The 17,996-nt window shown below is 43.8% G+C and overlaps 1 protein-coding gene across 1 annotated transcript in view; it reads left to right on the forward strand.

Moving 5' to 3' along the window:
* Window positions 1-8,949: 8,949 nt before the first annotated feature.
* Window positions 8,950-17,996, forward strand: part of ALG1 (ALG1 chitobiosyldiphosphodolichol beta-mannosyltransferase) — a 38,009-nt gene continuing 28,962 nt past the window's right edge. Inside the window, exons 1-3 of the mRNA XM_068246829.1 lie at window positions 8,950-9,270; window positions 16,702-16,779; window positions 17,148-17,251. Coding sequence (XP_068102930.1) covers window positions 9,009-9,270; window positions 16,702-16,779; window positions 17,148-17,251 — 444 coding nt within the window. The 5' untranslated portion in view covers window positions 8,950-9,008. The remainder of the gene's footprint in view (window positions 9,271-16,701; window positions 16,780-17,147; window positions 17,252-17,996) is intronic.

The raw sequence follows: 17,996 nt of genomic DNA on the forward strand, positions 1-17,996 counted from the left end.
CATTGGTACACAAATACAATATACAGTTTAAAGGGTTACACAACTACACGATGAATTAACAGTAGTTAGCTTTGCTAGTATATCATCCTAATCTAGCCCTGCATAACTTAATGGAAAACTGAATGTGGTAAACTGTAACAGGTTGCCTAAAGCCACACCTCACCCATAAGGTTAGAACTCCTTAATGCATTTTGGAAAAAAAATGATCCTCGAGTGGGTCCAGGAAATGTCAGTTCATTATTGCAGAGTAGAATATTGTTCATTTGAAGGGTGAAGGAGGACGGTGAATTCATCACCACAAGCCCTCATGATGAATGCAGATGTTTTTCTGCCAAGCTCTCACTGTCTCGGGGCAAACAGACAGTGGCGGCTGAGAGCTGGCCGTGTAATCACCGTGGCTACACCCAGTGCCTTTTTGTTAGCAGTTTCATTGTATGGCATTGGGCACCCACAAAAGAAATGGAAACAGATTTATAACAAGGATGTAGCAATTGCAGCCAGGTTGTAGAAGGCAGGGAAGAGCAGACTCAACTTCTCATCCCAGTTGAGAAACCTCACAGTTGCAACAGCAGAGGCGGAGTTCTTCCCAAAGAATGACACAAAAGAAAGGCTTGAAGCAGCCATCACCAACACAGGAGGAGGGCAGGTGCAGGAAGGGCTCATCCTTACAGCAGAGGGTCATCCTTCTAGGGCTGCATCAGTGCAGGAGAATCATATCAGATGATCTCCAAAGTATTCCATAATCAGGTGATATCACAGGCAGGTCTCCAAGTGAACAGGTAATAAAGAACACTTGTGCAGGCAAATTAGTAAAGATGAATCAGACAAGAGTTCAAGGTTTGTCAAACTGCATGAGCCAAGTAATTGATAGCTCAGTCTCAATCAAAGCAGTTATGTAGAGGTCCTCAATGGTAATAAGAAGTTAAACAGCTTAGTGGGTGTGTGCAACCTATTTACCACATGCGTAGCTATGTAACAATATTTTTGACAAAGGTTACTCTCTCTATTCAAATTTCTTTTACTAACATCATACTGTCTGTAAATCCTAGTACTATAGAGTTCTGACACTTAAACACATTTCTCTGACCTTGCTTTATACAGCACAGTATCAATACAAACAGACATATGGAGACAATTACAATCAAATCAACCAATAAGTATTTTACATGACATATTTGTCTCCACCCTCTCCAGGCATGTTAGAACACTGATGTGGGCCGGGTTATGAGGCTGTGTGATTCAGCCACTTGCAGGTTTAGTTGGCCCCCCATCTCACCCTGTGCACAGTAGGTGGTACAGGGGGCCAACGTCTGCTGTTCAAAACCCTCCCCAAATGCACCAACACCAGGGTTTGTTTCCCACACCCCTCAGATTGTAACCAGAGACAGACCAGAAACCAACAAAGAAATTGCTGTAAAAGCATTTGTTAGAATTTTACACAATTACAAGTGAAAAAATATAAGTATGTCACTTTGCTTAAGGGACTCATCACCATTAATATTATACACGTACCCAAACATTCACACAATTGTTTGCATTATTCTTGGCAATATGAACAGAAAACCTGGCATGAGCATAACTTCTAGTAATTTGAGCAATATGATTTTGGACACAATCTCTACATTACATTCATATCGGCATGAGTGCAAGCTCAAGTTAAAATGATTACATTTCATTCACAGCAACTTAATTCCTACTGGAAGATTTACAAACCTAATTCACCCATTGACAGCAAAACTGTTGTGTGCTTTGAATTCTCAGGTATATGCAAAAATACCTGACAAAAAAAAAACCCACATGAAAAACAAAAAACTCCAGATGGAACATGCCTTTCCGTATGTTAATTTTTTATAACCAACTTTAAATTACAAATTTTAAGACATGTTACATCTGGTTCACCCGAAATAAATTGTTTCCTTTGCAAAACACTAAATTCAAAACATCACAATGGCCAGCAACTTTGTGCATGGGTCATTCATTATATGAGGTGAAAACCAATTACACATTCAATCTCACCTGCCTTGCCTCAAGACAATTTACAAACCCTCTCCTATAGTAGACAAAGAAAGACAACACATGCACATTTACATAACCACAGTCCGCATACCTTAGACTCCAACAATAATTTAGCTTTTGACTTTTCTGACTGTAGAAAAAAACGATCAATTAAATTAAGAGGTTTATTCCTAACTCTAAAAAAAATATTTGGATGCTCTCTGTGCACAGACACATACACAAACAGACAAACAACATATAGCTGGGATCTTCTTTTGTTTCTGTTTCCTGACACTCTCCTCATTGCCCCCAGTCTTTTCAGGGAAGAGGAAAGAGAAAAAACAAAAGCATTAACACAAGTCTCTCCCAATACATGGAGGGAGGGGGTAGAAACCTGCAACAACTCTGAGCAGATGTCCAGAGATGCATATTTAAAGTACAACCTAGCTGAAAAAGTGCAACCAGTCATACACAAGCAATTTAAATCACAGTTCCACAGAAACTACAGTGAGAGGAGATAGACAAACACATTTATAGTAATTAGAAGAAAAGGCTCAGAAACATCTAGTAGCCAGGCCAGAACATTTTGGAGGGACTGATAAAAAAAGTTATCCTGCGGCCGCAATGCCCATTCAAAATGTCCTGGTCCAGAGAGACACCTGCAACTGCTGAGTGTCTCCGAGAAAAAAAAATGAAACTCCTAAATAGAGTTAGTCAGAAATAAGATTCAAAGCAAATTGTGGAACATGATTTTTTCTAAAACTTACAAATCTATATATCCGCATTAAACAGCATCACAGAATATGATACATCATAAATCAAAAATAACCCTTGGGAGTCCCCTTACCTTTGAGACTTTCCCATTATGCTAAGCTAAAAAAAAATAGAGTGAGATTAGCTGAGTTTGAAGGTTTATCTAGGGATGGTGACGTCAGTATTAGACTTTACTGGCAAACCTGGTCTCCAGCTTATGTGATTCTTCTATAGTTTCTAATCAGGTTTGTCTACACCAGATTTATGGTTTGAATTTTAACTATCCTCTGTGGACAAGTTTATACCTTCAATCTCAGCTTAACCTCACATACAATCTACACAAATCTATACAGTAACATGCAATCTTTTATAACTAAAATTCACTTAAGCGACTATACAACAATATACAAGGTTTAGAGAGAATATTCACTTAGACACACAGTACTGCTTTCTTAATTGGGGCATCAGACCCGCTATTTACTTTAGGAATATCAGATTCCTGGGAGAGGCGCTACAGAAGCACTTTCCCTCCGGGTTCTATTAATCCGCTCTGACAGTATAGGGTGGTAATCAAAAAATAGAATTACTCACCCGATACTGTATATGGCGGATCCAACTTCTCGACACCAAACTGTTAGCTCAATTTCAGCGGAGGCAGCTACAAGATGACTTAGCAGAATAATCTGCAACCCAGGTTAAAGTTCTCCCCCAATCCAAGTGAATACCCTCTCTTCCAGCTGGGAGATACAGAACCACAAACACTTAAATTGGTGGAACAGCATCTGAAATCTTTATTTACAGGTCAATCTTATATACACCCTGATGTTAGGGAAAAACCAGATTAGACCGGAGTGCACATAGAAAATATTTGAAACAATAGCATAGACATGGTACAGACAGCAGAGACAATAGGATTTGTTATTCTGTAAACAACTGGCAGAGGTAGACTTTGTTACATGTGTTAATTTCTCAATAGACCAGGTTTTTTAACAACAATGCATGAATAGGTCTGAGTCTTCAGATCTCTGTCACAGTGGCTTGTATGGTAATATACCAACTGGGTATTGAAATACAGGTTTTGTATTCAGGTGCCTGGAACTTCTAGAGTGTTAATTATTAATGTATCTGTAAAGCACTGTCTGGAGGAATGTGCTGCTGACTAGTTGAAGCAATGATGTCATTTTTAAGAAATTGTGATGTGCTGTATATATTTTAATATCGGGGTGATTTAAGCAGCACATTATTACAACCTTTCATCTTCTTTCTAAAATGGGGTCACTTGTGGGGTTCCTATACTGCCCTGGCATTTTAGGGGCCCTAAAACCGCGAGGAGTAGTCTAGAAAACAAATGCCTCAAAATGACCTGTGAATAGGACGTTGGGCCCCTTAGCGCACCTAGGCTGCAAAAAAGTGTCACACATAGGGTACCGCCGTACTCAGGAAAAGTAGTATAATGTGTTTTGGGGTGTATTTTTACACCCCAAATTTCTATGTAAATGGACAATTGTGTGTAAAAAAATCAAACAATTGTCATTTACAGAGTTATTTCTCCCACTTAGCATGGGTATGTGTAAAAATACACCCCAAAACACATTATACTACTTCTCCTGAGTACGGCGGTACCACATGTGTGGCACTTTTTTACACTCTAAGTACGCTAAGGGGCCCAAAGTGCAATGAGTACCTTTAGGATTTCACAGGTCATTTTGCGACATTTGGTTTCAAGACTACTCCTCACGGTTTAGGGCCCCTAAAATGCCAGGGCAGTATAGGAACCCCACAAATTACCCCATTCTAGAAAGAAGACACCCAAAGGTATTCCGTACGGAGTATGGTGAGTTCATAGAAGATTTTATTTTTTGTCACAAGTTAGCGGAAAATGACACTTTGTGAAAAAAAACAATTAAAATCAATTTCCGCTAACTTGTGACAAAAAAATAAAGACTTCTATGAACTCACCATACTCCTAACGGAATACCTTGGGGTGTCTTCTTTCTAAAATGCGGTCATTAGTGGGGTTCCTATACTGCCCTGGCATTTTAGGGGCCCTAAACCATGAGGAGTAGTCTTGAAACAAAAATGACCTGTGAAATCCTAAAGGTACTCATTGGACTTTGGGCCCCTTAGTGCAGTTAGGGTGCAAAAAAGTGCCACACATGTGGTATCGCCGTACTCGGGAGAAGTAGTACAATGTGTTTTGAGGTGTATTTTTACACATACCCATGCTGGGTGGGAGATATACCTCTGTAAATGACAATCTTTTTATTTTTTTACACACAATTGTCCATTTACAGAGTTATTTCTCCCACCCAGCATGGGTATGTGTAAAAATACACCGCAAAACACATTGTACTACTTCTCCCGAGTACGGCGATACCACATGTGTGGCACTTTTTTGCACCCTAACTGCGCTAAGGGGCCCAAAGTCCAATGAGTACCTTTAGGATTTCACAGGTCATTTTGAGAAATTTTGTTTCAAGACTACTCCTCACCGTTTAGGGCCCCTAAAATGCCAGGACAGTATAGGAACCCCACAAATGACTCCATTTTAGAAAGAAGACACCCCAAGGTATTCTGTTAGTAGTACGGTGAGTTCATAAAAGATTTTATTTTTTGTCACAAGTTAGCGGAAATTGATTTTTATTAGTTTTTTTCACAAAGTGTCATATTCCGCTAACTTGTGACAAAAAATAAAATCTTCTATGAACTCACCGTACTACTAACTGAATACCTTGGGGTGTCTTCTTTCTAAAATGGGGTCATTTGTGGGGTTCCTATACTGTCCTGGCATTTTAGGGGCCCTAAACCGTGAGGAGTAGTCTTGAAACGAAATTTCTCAAAATGACCTGTGAAATCCTAAAGGTACTCATTGGACTTTGGGCCACTTAGCGCAGTTAGGGTGCAAAAAAGTGCCACACATGTGGTATCACCGTACTCAGGAGAAGTAGTATAATGTGTTTTGGGGTGTATTTGTACACATACCCATGCTGAGTGGGAGAAAGATCTCTGTAAATGGACAATTGTGTGTGAAAAAAATAAAAAAATTGTCATTTACAGAGATATTTCTCCCACCCAGCATCGGTATGTGTAAAAATACACCCCAAAACACATTACACTACTTCTCCTGAGTACGGCAATACCACATGTGTGGCACTTTTTTGCAGCCTAACTGCGCTAAGGGGCCCAAAGTCCAATGAGCACCTTTAGGCTTTACCGGGGTGCTTACAAATTAGCACCCCCCAAAATGCGAGGACAGTAAACACACCCCACAAATGACCCCATTTTGGAAAGTAGACACTTCAAGGTATTCAGAGAGGGGCATGGTGAGTCCGTGGCAGATTTTATTTTTTTTTTGTCGCAAGTTAGAAGAAATGGAAACTTTTTTTTTTTTTTGTCACAAAGTGTCATTTTCCGCTTACTTGTGACAAAAATGAATATCTTCTATGAACTCACTATGCCTCTCAGTGAATACTTTGGGATGTCTTCTTTCCAAAATGGGGTCATTTGGGGGGTATTTATACTATCCTGGAATTCTAGCCACTCATGAAACATGTCAGGTGGTCAGAAAAGTCATAGATGCTTGAAAATAGGAAAATTCACTTTTTGCACCATAGTTTGTAAACGCTATAACTTTTACCCAAACCAATAAATATACACTGAATGGGTTTTTTTTAATCAAAAACATCTTTGTCCACATTTTTCGCGCTGCATGTATACAGAAATTTTACTTTATTTGAAAAATGTCAGCACAGAAAGTTAAAAAAATCATTTTTTTGCCAAAATTCATGTCTTTTTTGATGAATATAATAAAAAGTAAAAATCGCAGGAGCAATCAAATAGCACCAAAAGAAAGCTTTATTAGTGACAAGAAAAGGAGCCAAAATTCATTTAGGTGGTAGGTTGTATGAGCGAGCAATAAACCGTGAAAGCTGCAGTGGTCTGAATGGAAAAAAAGTGGCCGGTCCTTAAGGGGGGTAAAGCCCTAGGTCCTCAAGTGGTTAAGGTCAGTGCACTATTTGCAAGGGAAAGCACTGCAAACCATAAAACGGAATATATATATATATAGCAAACATAATACGCAGTGCAAATAATCAGCAGACAAGATCATAAGACAAAAATCAAAGTCGAAACTAGATAGTTTACACAAACAAATCCGGACAGGGAATAGGAACAAGGAACAGGCTTTTCCAGATTTTAGCAACACCTGGGACTAGCTACCAAGCGTCAAGGTCCTTAACCACTCTGTGACCGCCTAATGCAGAATTGCGCCAGCAGAGTGGCTTCCCCAGGGCCGACTAATGTGAAATAGCGTCATCTCGCAATGTGCGAGATTCGCAGGGAACGAGTGTTCGCTCAAGCACTGTTCCCTGCAGGGGGAGAGAGACGGTGTAGTGCCGAGTTGTCCTACTTTGTCGAAATGTACTACCTGGTCTAATCTGGTAGCGTCAATCGATTAGTCAAGGTGTCTAAATATGCAATTTTATCGGGATATGCTACTGGTCTTCCTAACTTACTCACCCTTCTCCACTCATAACCCTAACTCTACCCCCTCTCCTATCCTAACACTAACCCTCCCATCTGTTCTCCTAACGCTAATCTCCCTTTTCTACTCCTAACACTAACCTACAACCTCTCCTAACCTGCTCCTATGGGATGCTTAGTAGTAGTTAGTATCGACAAGCCGGCGGAAGGATATCATGCAAACTGAGCTCAAGTGCTGGTGCACATGCCCAGATCGGATTTCAGCATGTCTCGATAGGAAGCATAAATCGGCATGACAACGGCCGCAGCGATAAGCCTGCCAGAACACAATCGCGGCTGACATTCTTCTGATCAGAGCTACAGGGGGTGAAATAAAATGTAAACAGCACTGCAGATCTCCTGCAATGCTGTAGAAGTGACAGTTTTGTCACTTCACTGTTCCTCAGATGGCGGCATCTCATCCCTGCCAAATTCGTATGCCTTGTAGGCTATAGGAATGTGTACTCATCGCTGTCCAGAAACAATTTAGTGGAGGGGAGGGGGGATTAAAGTGAAAAGGGCTTTCAAAAAAAAAAAAAAAAAAAAAACAGATCAATTTTATTTATTTAAAAAAAAAACAAAAAAAAACTAAAGATCGCACTAAAGATTTTTGCCTGGGCTTACTTTTGGGGGATGTCTTAATTTCAGGGAAAGAGGGTAGCATGTAGTATCTCCCTCTGTGCATACACACACACACATACAGATATTTCAACCTTTTAGCCAATTCCATTGTTAGTGGGTGTGTTTATAGATAATGTCAGTTGGTACTGTCTGTTTTTTTTCTTGTCTGCCAGCAGTAAAGATGATGACTCACAGGCTCATTGTGAATGAAACAATATGAACGAATATCAATCACTACCTTGATCCCTACGGTTGGTACAGACTAACCAGCAAGCTCATGGTGAACCAGAACTCATTGGAGTGTGTGAGGGGCTACAATGGTCCTAAAAGCCCCCTTACTAAAATGCTAAGGATAACAAAAGTTTGCTTTCTTAAAACAGAAAGATTTGGCGATAATTCAGGTTGGAGTGAGCTTGATCCCGTTAACCCTTTCAGTTCCTCATCAGGAAACTGAGGAGAAGATAATCTACTCCACCTTGGGCTTTATTCAGTATTTTTTCCCCGAATCATGGGTACTTTAAGGCTAAGTTTACACTATTGCAATTTATGATCATTTTCCCGCATGCAAATTCGGATGCAGCAGATAACATAACATGTGTAGAGAACCTGAGGAGCAGGTACACCTCCACTGGCAGCCTGGTACTAGTGCTCTGTGCTATGTGAAATTTGACAATTTAGTTTAATGAGTGGTCAGGTAAATTCATTATAAACGTTCATGGTAATCTCAGTGCCTATAATCCAAAAAATAAATACATTTTATTTTTAGTTCTCTGATTATTATTTTTTGTGAGAAAAATAAGTAATGAATTATATGGCCGTTGGGATTTTGGGGCTTATGTTTATTAGACTTTGATGATGTTTAATTCTGTTATTGTTTTTAAATAAAAATGCAGATGAGTCAGCTTCTACTGCACGGTCTACTTTGGAATCAACTCCTTCCTAGGTAGCCTGTATCCTCTGAATTTGCAGTTTAGCATGGAAGAGATAACCACAATGACCAGCAGATGGCGCTGCTCTCTGGACGCCAGGTTTTGCAGAGCGTCATTGTGGAGGGCGGCGCTGTCATCCGGCTGTGCCTGTGTGTGTCTGTGACTGTGTCGGGCTGGTTGGCGGGGAGGATGGCGGCTCTCGCTGTGCTGCTGCTGGCGGGTGTGGGCTGTGCATTCGGAGCGGTAATGCTGTGCGGCGCGGGTTCTCCCTGCCTTCTGCTCGCCGCCATACTGAGCGCTATCACAGCCTTCACCCTGATGGCCGGAGCCGCAGACAGGAGACAGGTGTGCGTGCTGGTGCTCGGAGATGTGGGGCGCAGCCCCCGGATGACGTATCACGCCCTGTCATTGGCTAGGAAAGGTTATGACGTCACGTTGGCAGGCTTCCGTGGTAAGGAGAGGGGGAGCATGCAAATAGTTGAGTTGCAGCTGACAGTCAGCAGTGTCAAAAGAAATGGAGTGGTGATGTGTAGAGTTGTCTTAAAGAGGAACTGTAACGACAAAACGGCCCCTGGGGGGTACTCACCTCGGGTGGGGGAAGCCTCAGGATCCTAATGAGGCTTCCCACGCCGTCCTGCGTCCCTCGGGGGTCTCGCTGTAGCCCTCCGTACAGCTGTGACGCAATATTTACCTTCCTGGCTCCTGCGCAGTAGAGCGGACCCGACGGAGATCGGGTATTTCCGTCTATTTCCGTGCAGAAAGTCGCCACAGCGCCCCCGCTGGAGCCAGCAAAGGTAAATATTGAACTGACAGTCGGCATAGTCGCCGGCTGTTCGGAGGGCTGCGGCGAGACCCCCGTGGGACAGAGGACGGCGTGGGAAGCCTCATTAGGATCCGGAGGCTTCCCCCACCCGAGGTGAGTACCCCCCAGGGGAGATTTTTAATGTTACAGAGTCTCTTTAAAGTGGGATTGTCACCATAAATATCAAATTTCAACAGCAACTGGTCTGAGTGTATTAAAGAGTAACTGTTAGCCCCCAAATTGAAATTTAAAACACTATTGCAATGTTTTATTTATTATATAAGTGAGCCAAAAAGCCAATGTACAAGTTAAAAATCAATCTAATTTTGTTACTATCTAACCTTTTCCCCCAGCTCCGGACGCAAGCCGCATATCAGATACTGTAGCATGCAGAGCATGCCTATGTCTGGCCGACCCCCCTCTCCCCCCCAGGACCAGGTGCCAATATATTCTCCCCACCGCAGCTGACCGCTCTGACACGGAGAGAGCGGCAGCACTTCCAGAGCAGCACCGCAGAGCAGCCAGCGCCGTGCATCTCTCTCACATGTGATTCTCTCACATGTGACTCGGCGGCGGCTGCTCTGCGGTGCTGCTCTGGAAGTGCTGCCGCTCTCTCCGTGTCAGAGCGGTCAGCTGCGGTGGGGAGAATATATTGGCACCTGGTCCTGGGGGGGAGAGGGGGGTCGGCCAGACATAGGCATGCTCTGCATGCTACAGTATCTGATATGCGGCTTGCGTCCGGAGCTGGGGGAAAAGGTTAGATAGTAACAAAATTAGATTGATTTTTAACTTGTACATTGGCTTTTTGGCTCACTTATATAATAAATAAAACATTGCAATAGTGTTTTAAATTTCAATTTGGGGGCTAACAGTTACTCTTTAAGTGATAAATATGCTAATCCTGCATTCAAAACTTTTAAAACTTTTTCTGGTGTTATGATTTGGAGTTATCACATACTTAAGGAGCACTGGCCCTTTAATAGTGCCAAACAGTTGCATGCTGGGGTTTCTTTTTATAATATATTCCTCGTGTTCCATTTATTTCCCTGCCTAGCTGCCTATCTGAAACAAATCCCCTGCTCACTTGTGTTTACAAGCAAGGCTAAGGTGACTCAGCAATTGGAGAAGAAAATAAAAAAAAGTAAAGGGCAGAAATGACATCAGGATTTAGCCTAAACTGTGGGCAAAAGACATGGTTCCCACCAGGAACAGAATTCTCTTAATTTACTATATAACATTCACTGTAGTGATGGAAATTCCGGCTCTTTAGAGAGCATCGGCTCTTCTGGCCTCGGCTCCCTTTAAAGAGCCAGCTTGTTCGGCTCCCAAACGGCTCTTCATCGAGTACTATTGGATGCCTATTTTAAACATAGATCCAGAGGAAAGGCCACACCCCCTTCTCCATGCCAACACCTATCTGTGTCTCTGCATGAGGCAATCCCTTTAGCTACAGCTGCTCTGCTCTGCCCCCATCCACTCCTATAAGCTTCATGAGGAGGACTACATCTCCCAGCATGCCTCAGCGCCCTTTATTGTAGCACAAAGCAGTCAAGTGGGGCGGCTGAGGCATCGGCTCCTCTGATTAACACGCGAACGACCCATCACTAATTCACTGAAATCAAAACGTGGACAGTACAATACATGTGTTATGTAAGTAGATAAAGTATTTATCTACTTATATATGTGCTTTTTTCCCCCTGGCATAGTATGGCTAATCTCCTGCTTTAACGTAAACCTGTGAGAAAAAAGTTAGATACTTTACTCTGTAGATAAGGAAGTTTACCTTCTCAGTTTTATACATACCTGGGGCTTCCTCCAGCCCTCTTCAGGCTGATTGGTCCCTTGATGTACTTCTCCGCCGCTTGGATCCTCTCTTGGATCCAGTATCTTCACAATTTGGCGCAGTCCGCAGGTGCAGGTCTCTCCCGGTGACGGTAGTGTGATGGGGCACATTCGGCCGGGCAGCATATGCACAGTGGCCAGACTTGCAAAGATACCGGCCGCCTCAGGTTTACTTTAAAACAGAAGGTATTTGCGATTATTCAGGATGGCGTGAATCTGTTACTCTAGAGCAGTGCTGTCCAACTTCGCGGGTATGGAGGGCTGCTTTTTTTTTCCAGGCCACATGGTGAAGGGCCGGCAGACCCCCACCCCCAACCACCCCCCAAAGGGAAAAAAAAAATGTAGCAGCAGTTTGCCCACAAAATGCAATCAGATTGGGAGCAGATTTCCCCACAAAATGCAATCAGATGGGAGCAGATTTCCCCACAAAATGCAATCAGATTGGCTGCAGATTTACCCACAAAACTCATTCAGATTGGCTGCAGATTTACCCACAAAATGCCGTCAGATTGGCTGCAGATGTACCCAAAAAATGCTGTCAGATTGGCTGCAGATTTACCCACAAAATGCATTCAGGATTGGCTGCAGATTTACCCACAAAATGCATTCAGGATTGGCTGCAGATTTACCCACAAAATGCTGTCAGATTGGCTGCAGATTTACCCACAAAATGCATTCAGGATTGGCTGCAGATTTACCCACAAAATGCTGTCAGATTGGTTGCAGATTTACCCCCAAAATGCTGTCAGATTGGCTGCAGATTTACCCCCAAAATGCTGTCAGATTGGCTGCAGCTTTACTTACAAAATGCTGTCAGATTGGCTGCAGCTTTACCCACAAAATGCTGTCAGATTGGCTTCAGCTTTACCCACAAAATGCATTCAGGATTGGCTGCAGATTTACCCACAAAATGCCGTCAGATCGGCTGCTATAATGTAATATTTACAGCCCCCCTCCCCTCCCCTCGTTCTCCACCGTGCTGCTGCCGCCGCCTCACCTCAGATCGGTGGCGGGCAGGAGATAACAACCAGCCAGACCAGCACACGGCAGCCGCGCGGTGAATTTAAATGCAGGAAGTGACATCAGCGGTCACGTCCAGCATTTAAAGTCCCCCGTGCAGCTGCCATGCGTCGGTGTGGCTGGTTCCTATCTCCTGCCTGCCGCCAATTTGAGGTGAGGCGGCAGCAGCAGCACGGGGGGGGGGGGGGGGGGAGCGGAGGGGGGCTGTACATTTACATTATAGCAGCCGAGGCATGGGGGAAAAGGTTTAAAAAAAAAAAAAAAAGTCCACTCAGCTCTGGGGACTCGTGAGCTAACACTGCCACAGCAGTGGGGCTGCAGCAGAAGGCCTGGCAGGCCGGATGCGTCCCGCGGGTCGCCAGTTGGACAGCACTGCTCTAGAGGGAAGCTTGTTGATGATCTAGAGCAGTGATGGCTAACCTTGGCACTCCAGCTGTGGTGGAACTACAAGTCCCATGAGGCATTGCAATACTCTGACAGCTCTAAGCATAACTCGAGGAGTCAGAGGCATGATGGGATTTGTAGTTTTGTCACAGCTGGAGTGCCAAGGTTAGCCATCACTGATATAGAACTTCTCTAATCCTGCAGCCCACTGCTGCTTGCCTCTGTGGTGAAAATAAATGCAACTTTATCAGCATTTGCAACCGCTGCCATTCTCCTATGGGTTGCAAATTTTGAGTGATTGCATAAAATGCTACCTGTAGTGAAAATATTCATTAGAATTGCAACCTCTACTGCTCCTCCGCCTCACATGACCCTTCCAACCATTCTGTCTAACACTAACCTTCCCTATCCTCTGCCTAAAACTACCCTCCACCCATCCCATGCCCAACCTTCTTTATCCTGTGCCTATAATTATGCTTTACCCATCCCATGCCCAACCTTCTTTATCCTGTGCCTAAAATTATGCTTTACCCATCCCGTGCCTAATACTAAAGTACCCTAAAGTACCCTCCACCTATCTTCTACCTAACACTAACCTCCCCTCTCTTCTGCCTAATACTAATCTCTCATCTCTAGTATCTAACACCAACCTTCTCTTATAGGATGCAAATTCTGATATGCTATCACAATGGGACTCTTTTTCACAGCTGCACTCTTGTTCTATCTCGCATAGTAGCATGGAGCTGCTCATGCACTGAGGAAAAAGCTGTGTGAGTGACTCTGCTACTGTGCAGGCTGACTTTGCACCTGTGCAGTGCAGCCACATGAACATATCTGACAAGCCCTTGTCAATTGTATTTTGAGGGTTCCAGTGCTGTATTGGTGCACGGTGAGGAGGATGAAGGAAGCCTCTGGATTAGAGGCTTTATGGAAACCTGAGATGATGAAAATAAAAGCATTGATAGTTACTTGGGGCTTTCTCCAGCCCCCTTCAGGCCGTGGTCTCCATTGCCACTCCGATCCTCCACTTGCCGACCCTGTAAACATGTCCAGTCCTGCTCAATCACGATCTACTGTGCATGCGCAGCCTTGTTGCCAGTAGCGTTCTGTGCCTATGCAGTTCATGGACACTGCTGCATTGTATTTTTACTTACACTTTAATTCAATTGTTTTAACCTGACAATTTTTTTTTTGTGTGTGCACTGGGATGTAAAATATTCCCTTGCCTCCCACAGCCTCCTTACTAGAGTGGGTATGTTGTGATGCAGGACTACACAACACCATATTAGGCCATTCTCATGGAAGCGTTGTACAGCATAGCAGGAGCACACTGCAGTAGGCATATTTGCAGAGAGCGATTGATACATTTACCTGATCTGGACGCAGGATCGTCTCTCCTCTACTTCCATCGAGTGGCACTGTAATGCTGACATCCTCCTTTTGATCCTGATCAAGTGATATGATGCGATCGGGACCCGAAGGAGGCTGTCAGCGTTACAGCGCCGCTCAGTGGTGGAAGAGGGGAGCCGGTCCTGCGTCCAGATCAGGTATATAGATCAATCGCTCTCTGCATTATGCTAGCGAGGCAGTCCTGCATGAGTTATCTAAAATGAGATAACTCTGACAGGGCAGTTAAAGGGTTAATAATCTAATCCCTTCCAAAAATACTGGGCGCTAATCTACTTTAGGGAATTTCCATAGACAAACAGCTGCTTCCTGCTTGTGGCAAACTCGTTGTATTTGGCTAATAAATAGAGGACCCAGGGGAAACACTAACTCTAAAATTGCACAGCAGGACCTTCACCCGCTGGGCTTCGGGCACTGTGCTCGCTTCGGCCTCCTCCTCCGCTCACACAGCTTTACTAAACCTCTTCAGTTGGTGGCCTGGATAGTGACTCCTGCTGCCAGCTGAAGGGTGCTGCTACTAGTGCATCAGTTTGAGTTGGTAATAGTGAGCTTGTGCATGTTCATTTGCTGATGCAGATTTTTCTCTTTTTCTCACATTTAAAATCCTGGGGGCATTTTGTACACATGATCAGGATGTAGTCTGGTGTTATTCTGCCTGTGGAACAGTTTTGTGTGCAGGTGTCAAACCTTTATGACAGACCTTTATGAGCATTTTGCTCTGGCGTATTGAAGAAGCTTCTTACAACAGTTTCTTTTAGATTGGGTGGCTCTTGTGTCTGTCATTCTTAGGCTCCCTGCACACTGCATACGTGGCAAATGGCAGTTTCTCTCGGGTTTCATTCCCATCTACTGAAGGTACAAAATGGATCAATACAGCTGTGACCACACTGTGACTACCAACAGGCAGAGACTATGACTGCCAGCAGGCAGGGACCATGTCTGGACCATGACAACCAGTGGGCAAGGGCAGTGATGTGCCTGGAACTGAAGGCATGCAGGACCTCTAATGTGCCTGTGACTGCTGGCATTCAGTGAATAGCAAAATCTGTTTCCACGGTGCAACTACTGACAGGTAGAAGGTGCGCCATTGCATCTCTACTGCTACGTTTCCACTTCTGTGATTGCCGTCCGATTCCCTGCTCCCGAATTCAAATCTGATTTCCCAGCCTATTGAAGTTAACAGGCTGCATCCAAGTTCATGTGTGGGGAAAAAACAAACAAAAAACTGACGGCCTGCAGCATAATATTGCGTCACGTATCTGAGTACCATAGCTGTGCATGGCACAACTAGAGGTATTCGGATGCAATCTCGCATCACAGCAAATGCCGGCATCATGTCTCGAAGACCCATGCTGCAACCGTGGAAACGTAGCCTTATACAATCACTGGTGTGATGATCACTTTTCGTGGAGCAGCTGCAATTCTGAGCTCACTTACATCCTTAGTGATGGAACTGTGGATAGTGGAAAGAGGGTTTAGAGACAGAACAATAAGACAATAAGAATCCATCCACATGTCTTGCTTTGCAGAGTAGTACAATGCACTTTGCAGCACTCCCTCACCTGTGCCACCTCAGGATCCCCTTCTTCTCCATTCTCCCATTCTGAGAAAGGCAACACAACACAGAAACATAATTGGGCCTGGCCACATTTTGAATGAGGCTGCACAGTATGACTAGCAGTTTTACTGGGCAGTGTGCATGTAAATGCTCCCTAGTCCCTGAATTATACTGATTCATGCAAAGTTTGGATCAGTGCAGTATGGCCTCCTGAAGCTAAAGAGCAGGTGTGTGCAATCAGTAAAATGGATATTCGTCCAATAAGGTTAATGGATGTGATTGTTCCTGGTAGTCCATCTCCAAAGTTCACTTCAGGTTTATAAATGATTGAGGGTAGCCTCCAGTGCAGCTCACCCGTAAAGGGATATCATCTGTGTGATCACTGCAAGACAAAGAAAGGGAGTGCTTCTATGGTGTATTACGCTCTTTATTGATGACAATGCGTGCTATTAAAATCAACTCACAAAATACAAAAAAAGCTATTGCATATCTCACACAATGAGGTATCCTCTGTACTCCAGATTCCACTGTGGCCAGTGGGGGTCGGTGTTCTAACAGTGCTAACAGGAGTCCTTCAGTGAACCTGCTCCACATGCCAATGTGACAACGCGATTCCTGATGACCTGATGAAGATGTTTGCGCATCAAAACTCATTGTCACATTGGCATATGGAGCCGTATCACTGGAGGATTCCCACTCCTGTTATTGTTCGGAACGCCGAACCCCCAATTGCTACGGTGGATTTTGAAGTACATAGGATACCTTGTGTATTTTGTAAGCTGCTTTTATTAGCACACATTGGTGTGTGTGTGTTTTATTGTTGGTATAAGGAAGTATAATAATGAAAGTTTTTATTTTTGACTTTACAGAAACAGATCCTCACAAAGATATCTTGAACAATAAGAAGATAAAACTTCACCAATTATGTGACTTCAAAATGCTCAAAGGTAATTCCAATGGATCTGCTGCCAAACTGTATTTGTCTATACAGCTAAATTTGGCAGTGTGTAGAGTAAATGTGTGCTCATATTTCATTGATTGATTATAGACAGTGGGCCTGATTTATGCACTGCTACTTGCATTTCCATGGCAAAGCTTGTCTTACTGATGTACCGTGGGTTGTGCTTATTGTACTGCTGCCATTAGTACCTGTAATATTACTGGCAGTACGTGAATCAGGCCCAGTGTGACTTCTGTGCACACTAACTACCTGGTGTCCAAGTGGTTGCCAGTGCTGTAATTATTTTTTTACAGTTTATGTTACCCAATTGTAGTGTAAATATTAATTACAACCATATTTTATTTTTTTTTTTAGTTGGTCCGCGAATGTTTCAGTATGTTGTTAAGGTCTTAGTTCAAGCTGTACAGCTGTTTTGGGAACTATTGAAAATTGATCCACCATCTTTCATCCTTCTTCAGGTAAGGCTGATAGCAGCAGGAAATTTGGGCGCCCGCCGTAGGCACCCACTGAAAATATTGGCAATGATGGGAAATGTTGGCAGTCTGCAAATACGGCTACAAATAGCGGGTGCTTGCCGTATTTTTGCGGCGGGTGTCCAAATTTCTCTTCATTGCTGACATTTGTATGGGCTTTCTTTTTTTCTTTTTTATTGTTTTTTTTTTTTTTTTTCAGCAGGTTAGTGATGGGAGGAGGTTAAAGAGAACCTGAGGTGTGTTTAAAGATTGTTATCTGCATACAGAGGCTGGATCTGCCTATATAGCCCAGCCTCTGTTGCTATCCCGAACCCCACTAAGGTCCCCCTGCACTCTGCAATCCCTCATAAATCACAGCCGTGCTGTGAGGCTGTGTTTACATCTGTAGTGTCAGTCTCAGCTACTCCCCCGCCTCCTGCATTGCTCCGGTCCCTGCCCCGTCTCTTCCCTCTAATCAGCAGGGAGGGAAGGGATGCAGGCGGGGACTGGAGTTCTGCAGGTGGCGGGGAGAGCAGCAGACTGACACTATAGAGATAAACACAGCCAGCTCTGACAAGCTGTTTGTCAGCAGCGTGGCTGTGATTTATGGAGGGATTGCAGAGTGCAGAGGGACCTTAGGGGGGTTTGGGATAGCAACAGAGGCTGGGCTGTATAGGCAGATCCAGTCTCTGTATGCAGATAATATTCTATAAACCCACCTCGGGTTCTCTTTAAGGTTAGCCCTGCGTGT

This window comes from Hyperolius riggenbachi, chromosome 7, assembly GCF_040937935.1.
Source record: "Hyperolius riggenbachi isolate aHypRig1 chromosome 7, aHypRig1.pri, whole genome shotgun sequence".
NCBI classification, from domain to species: domain Eukaryota; kingdom Metazoa; phylum Chordata; class Amphibia; order Anura; family Hyperoliidae; genus Hyperolius; species Hyperolius riggenbachi.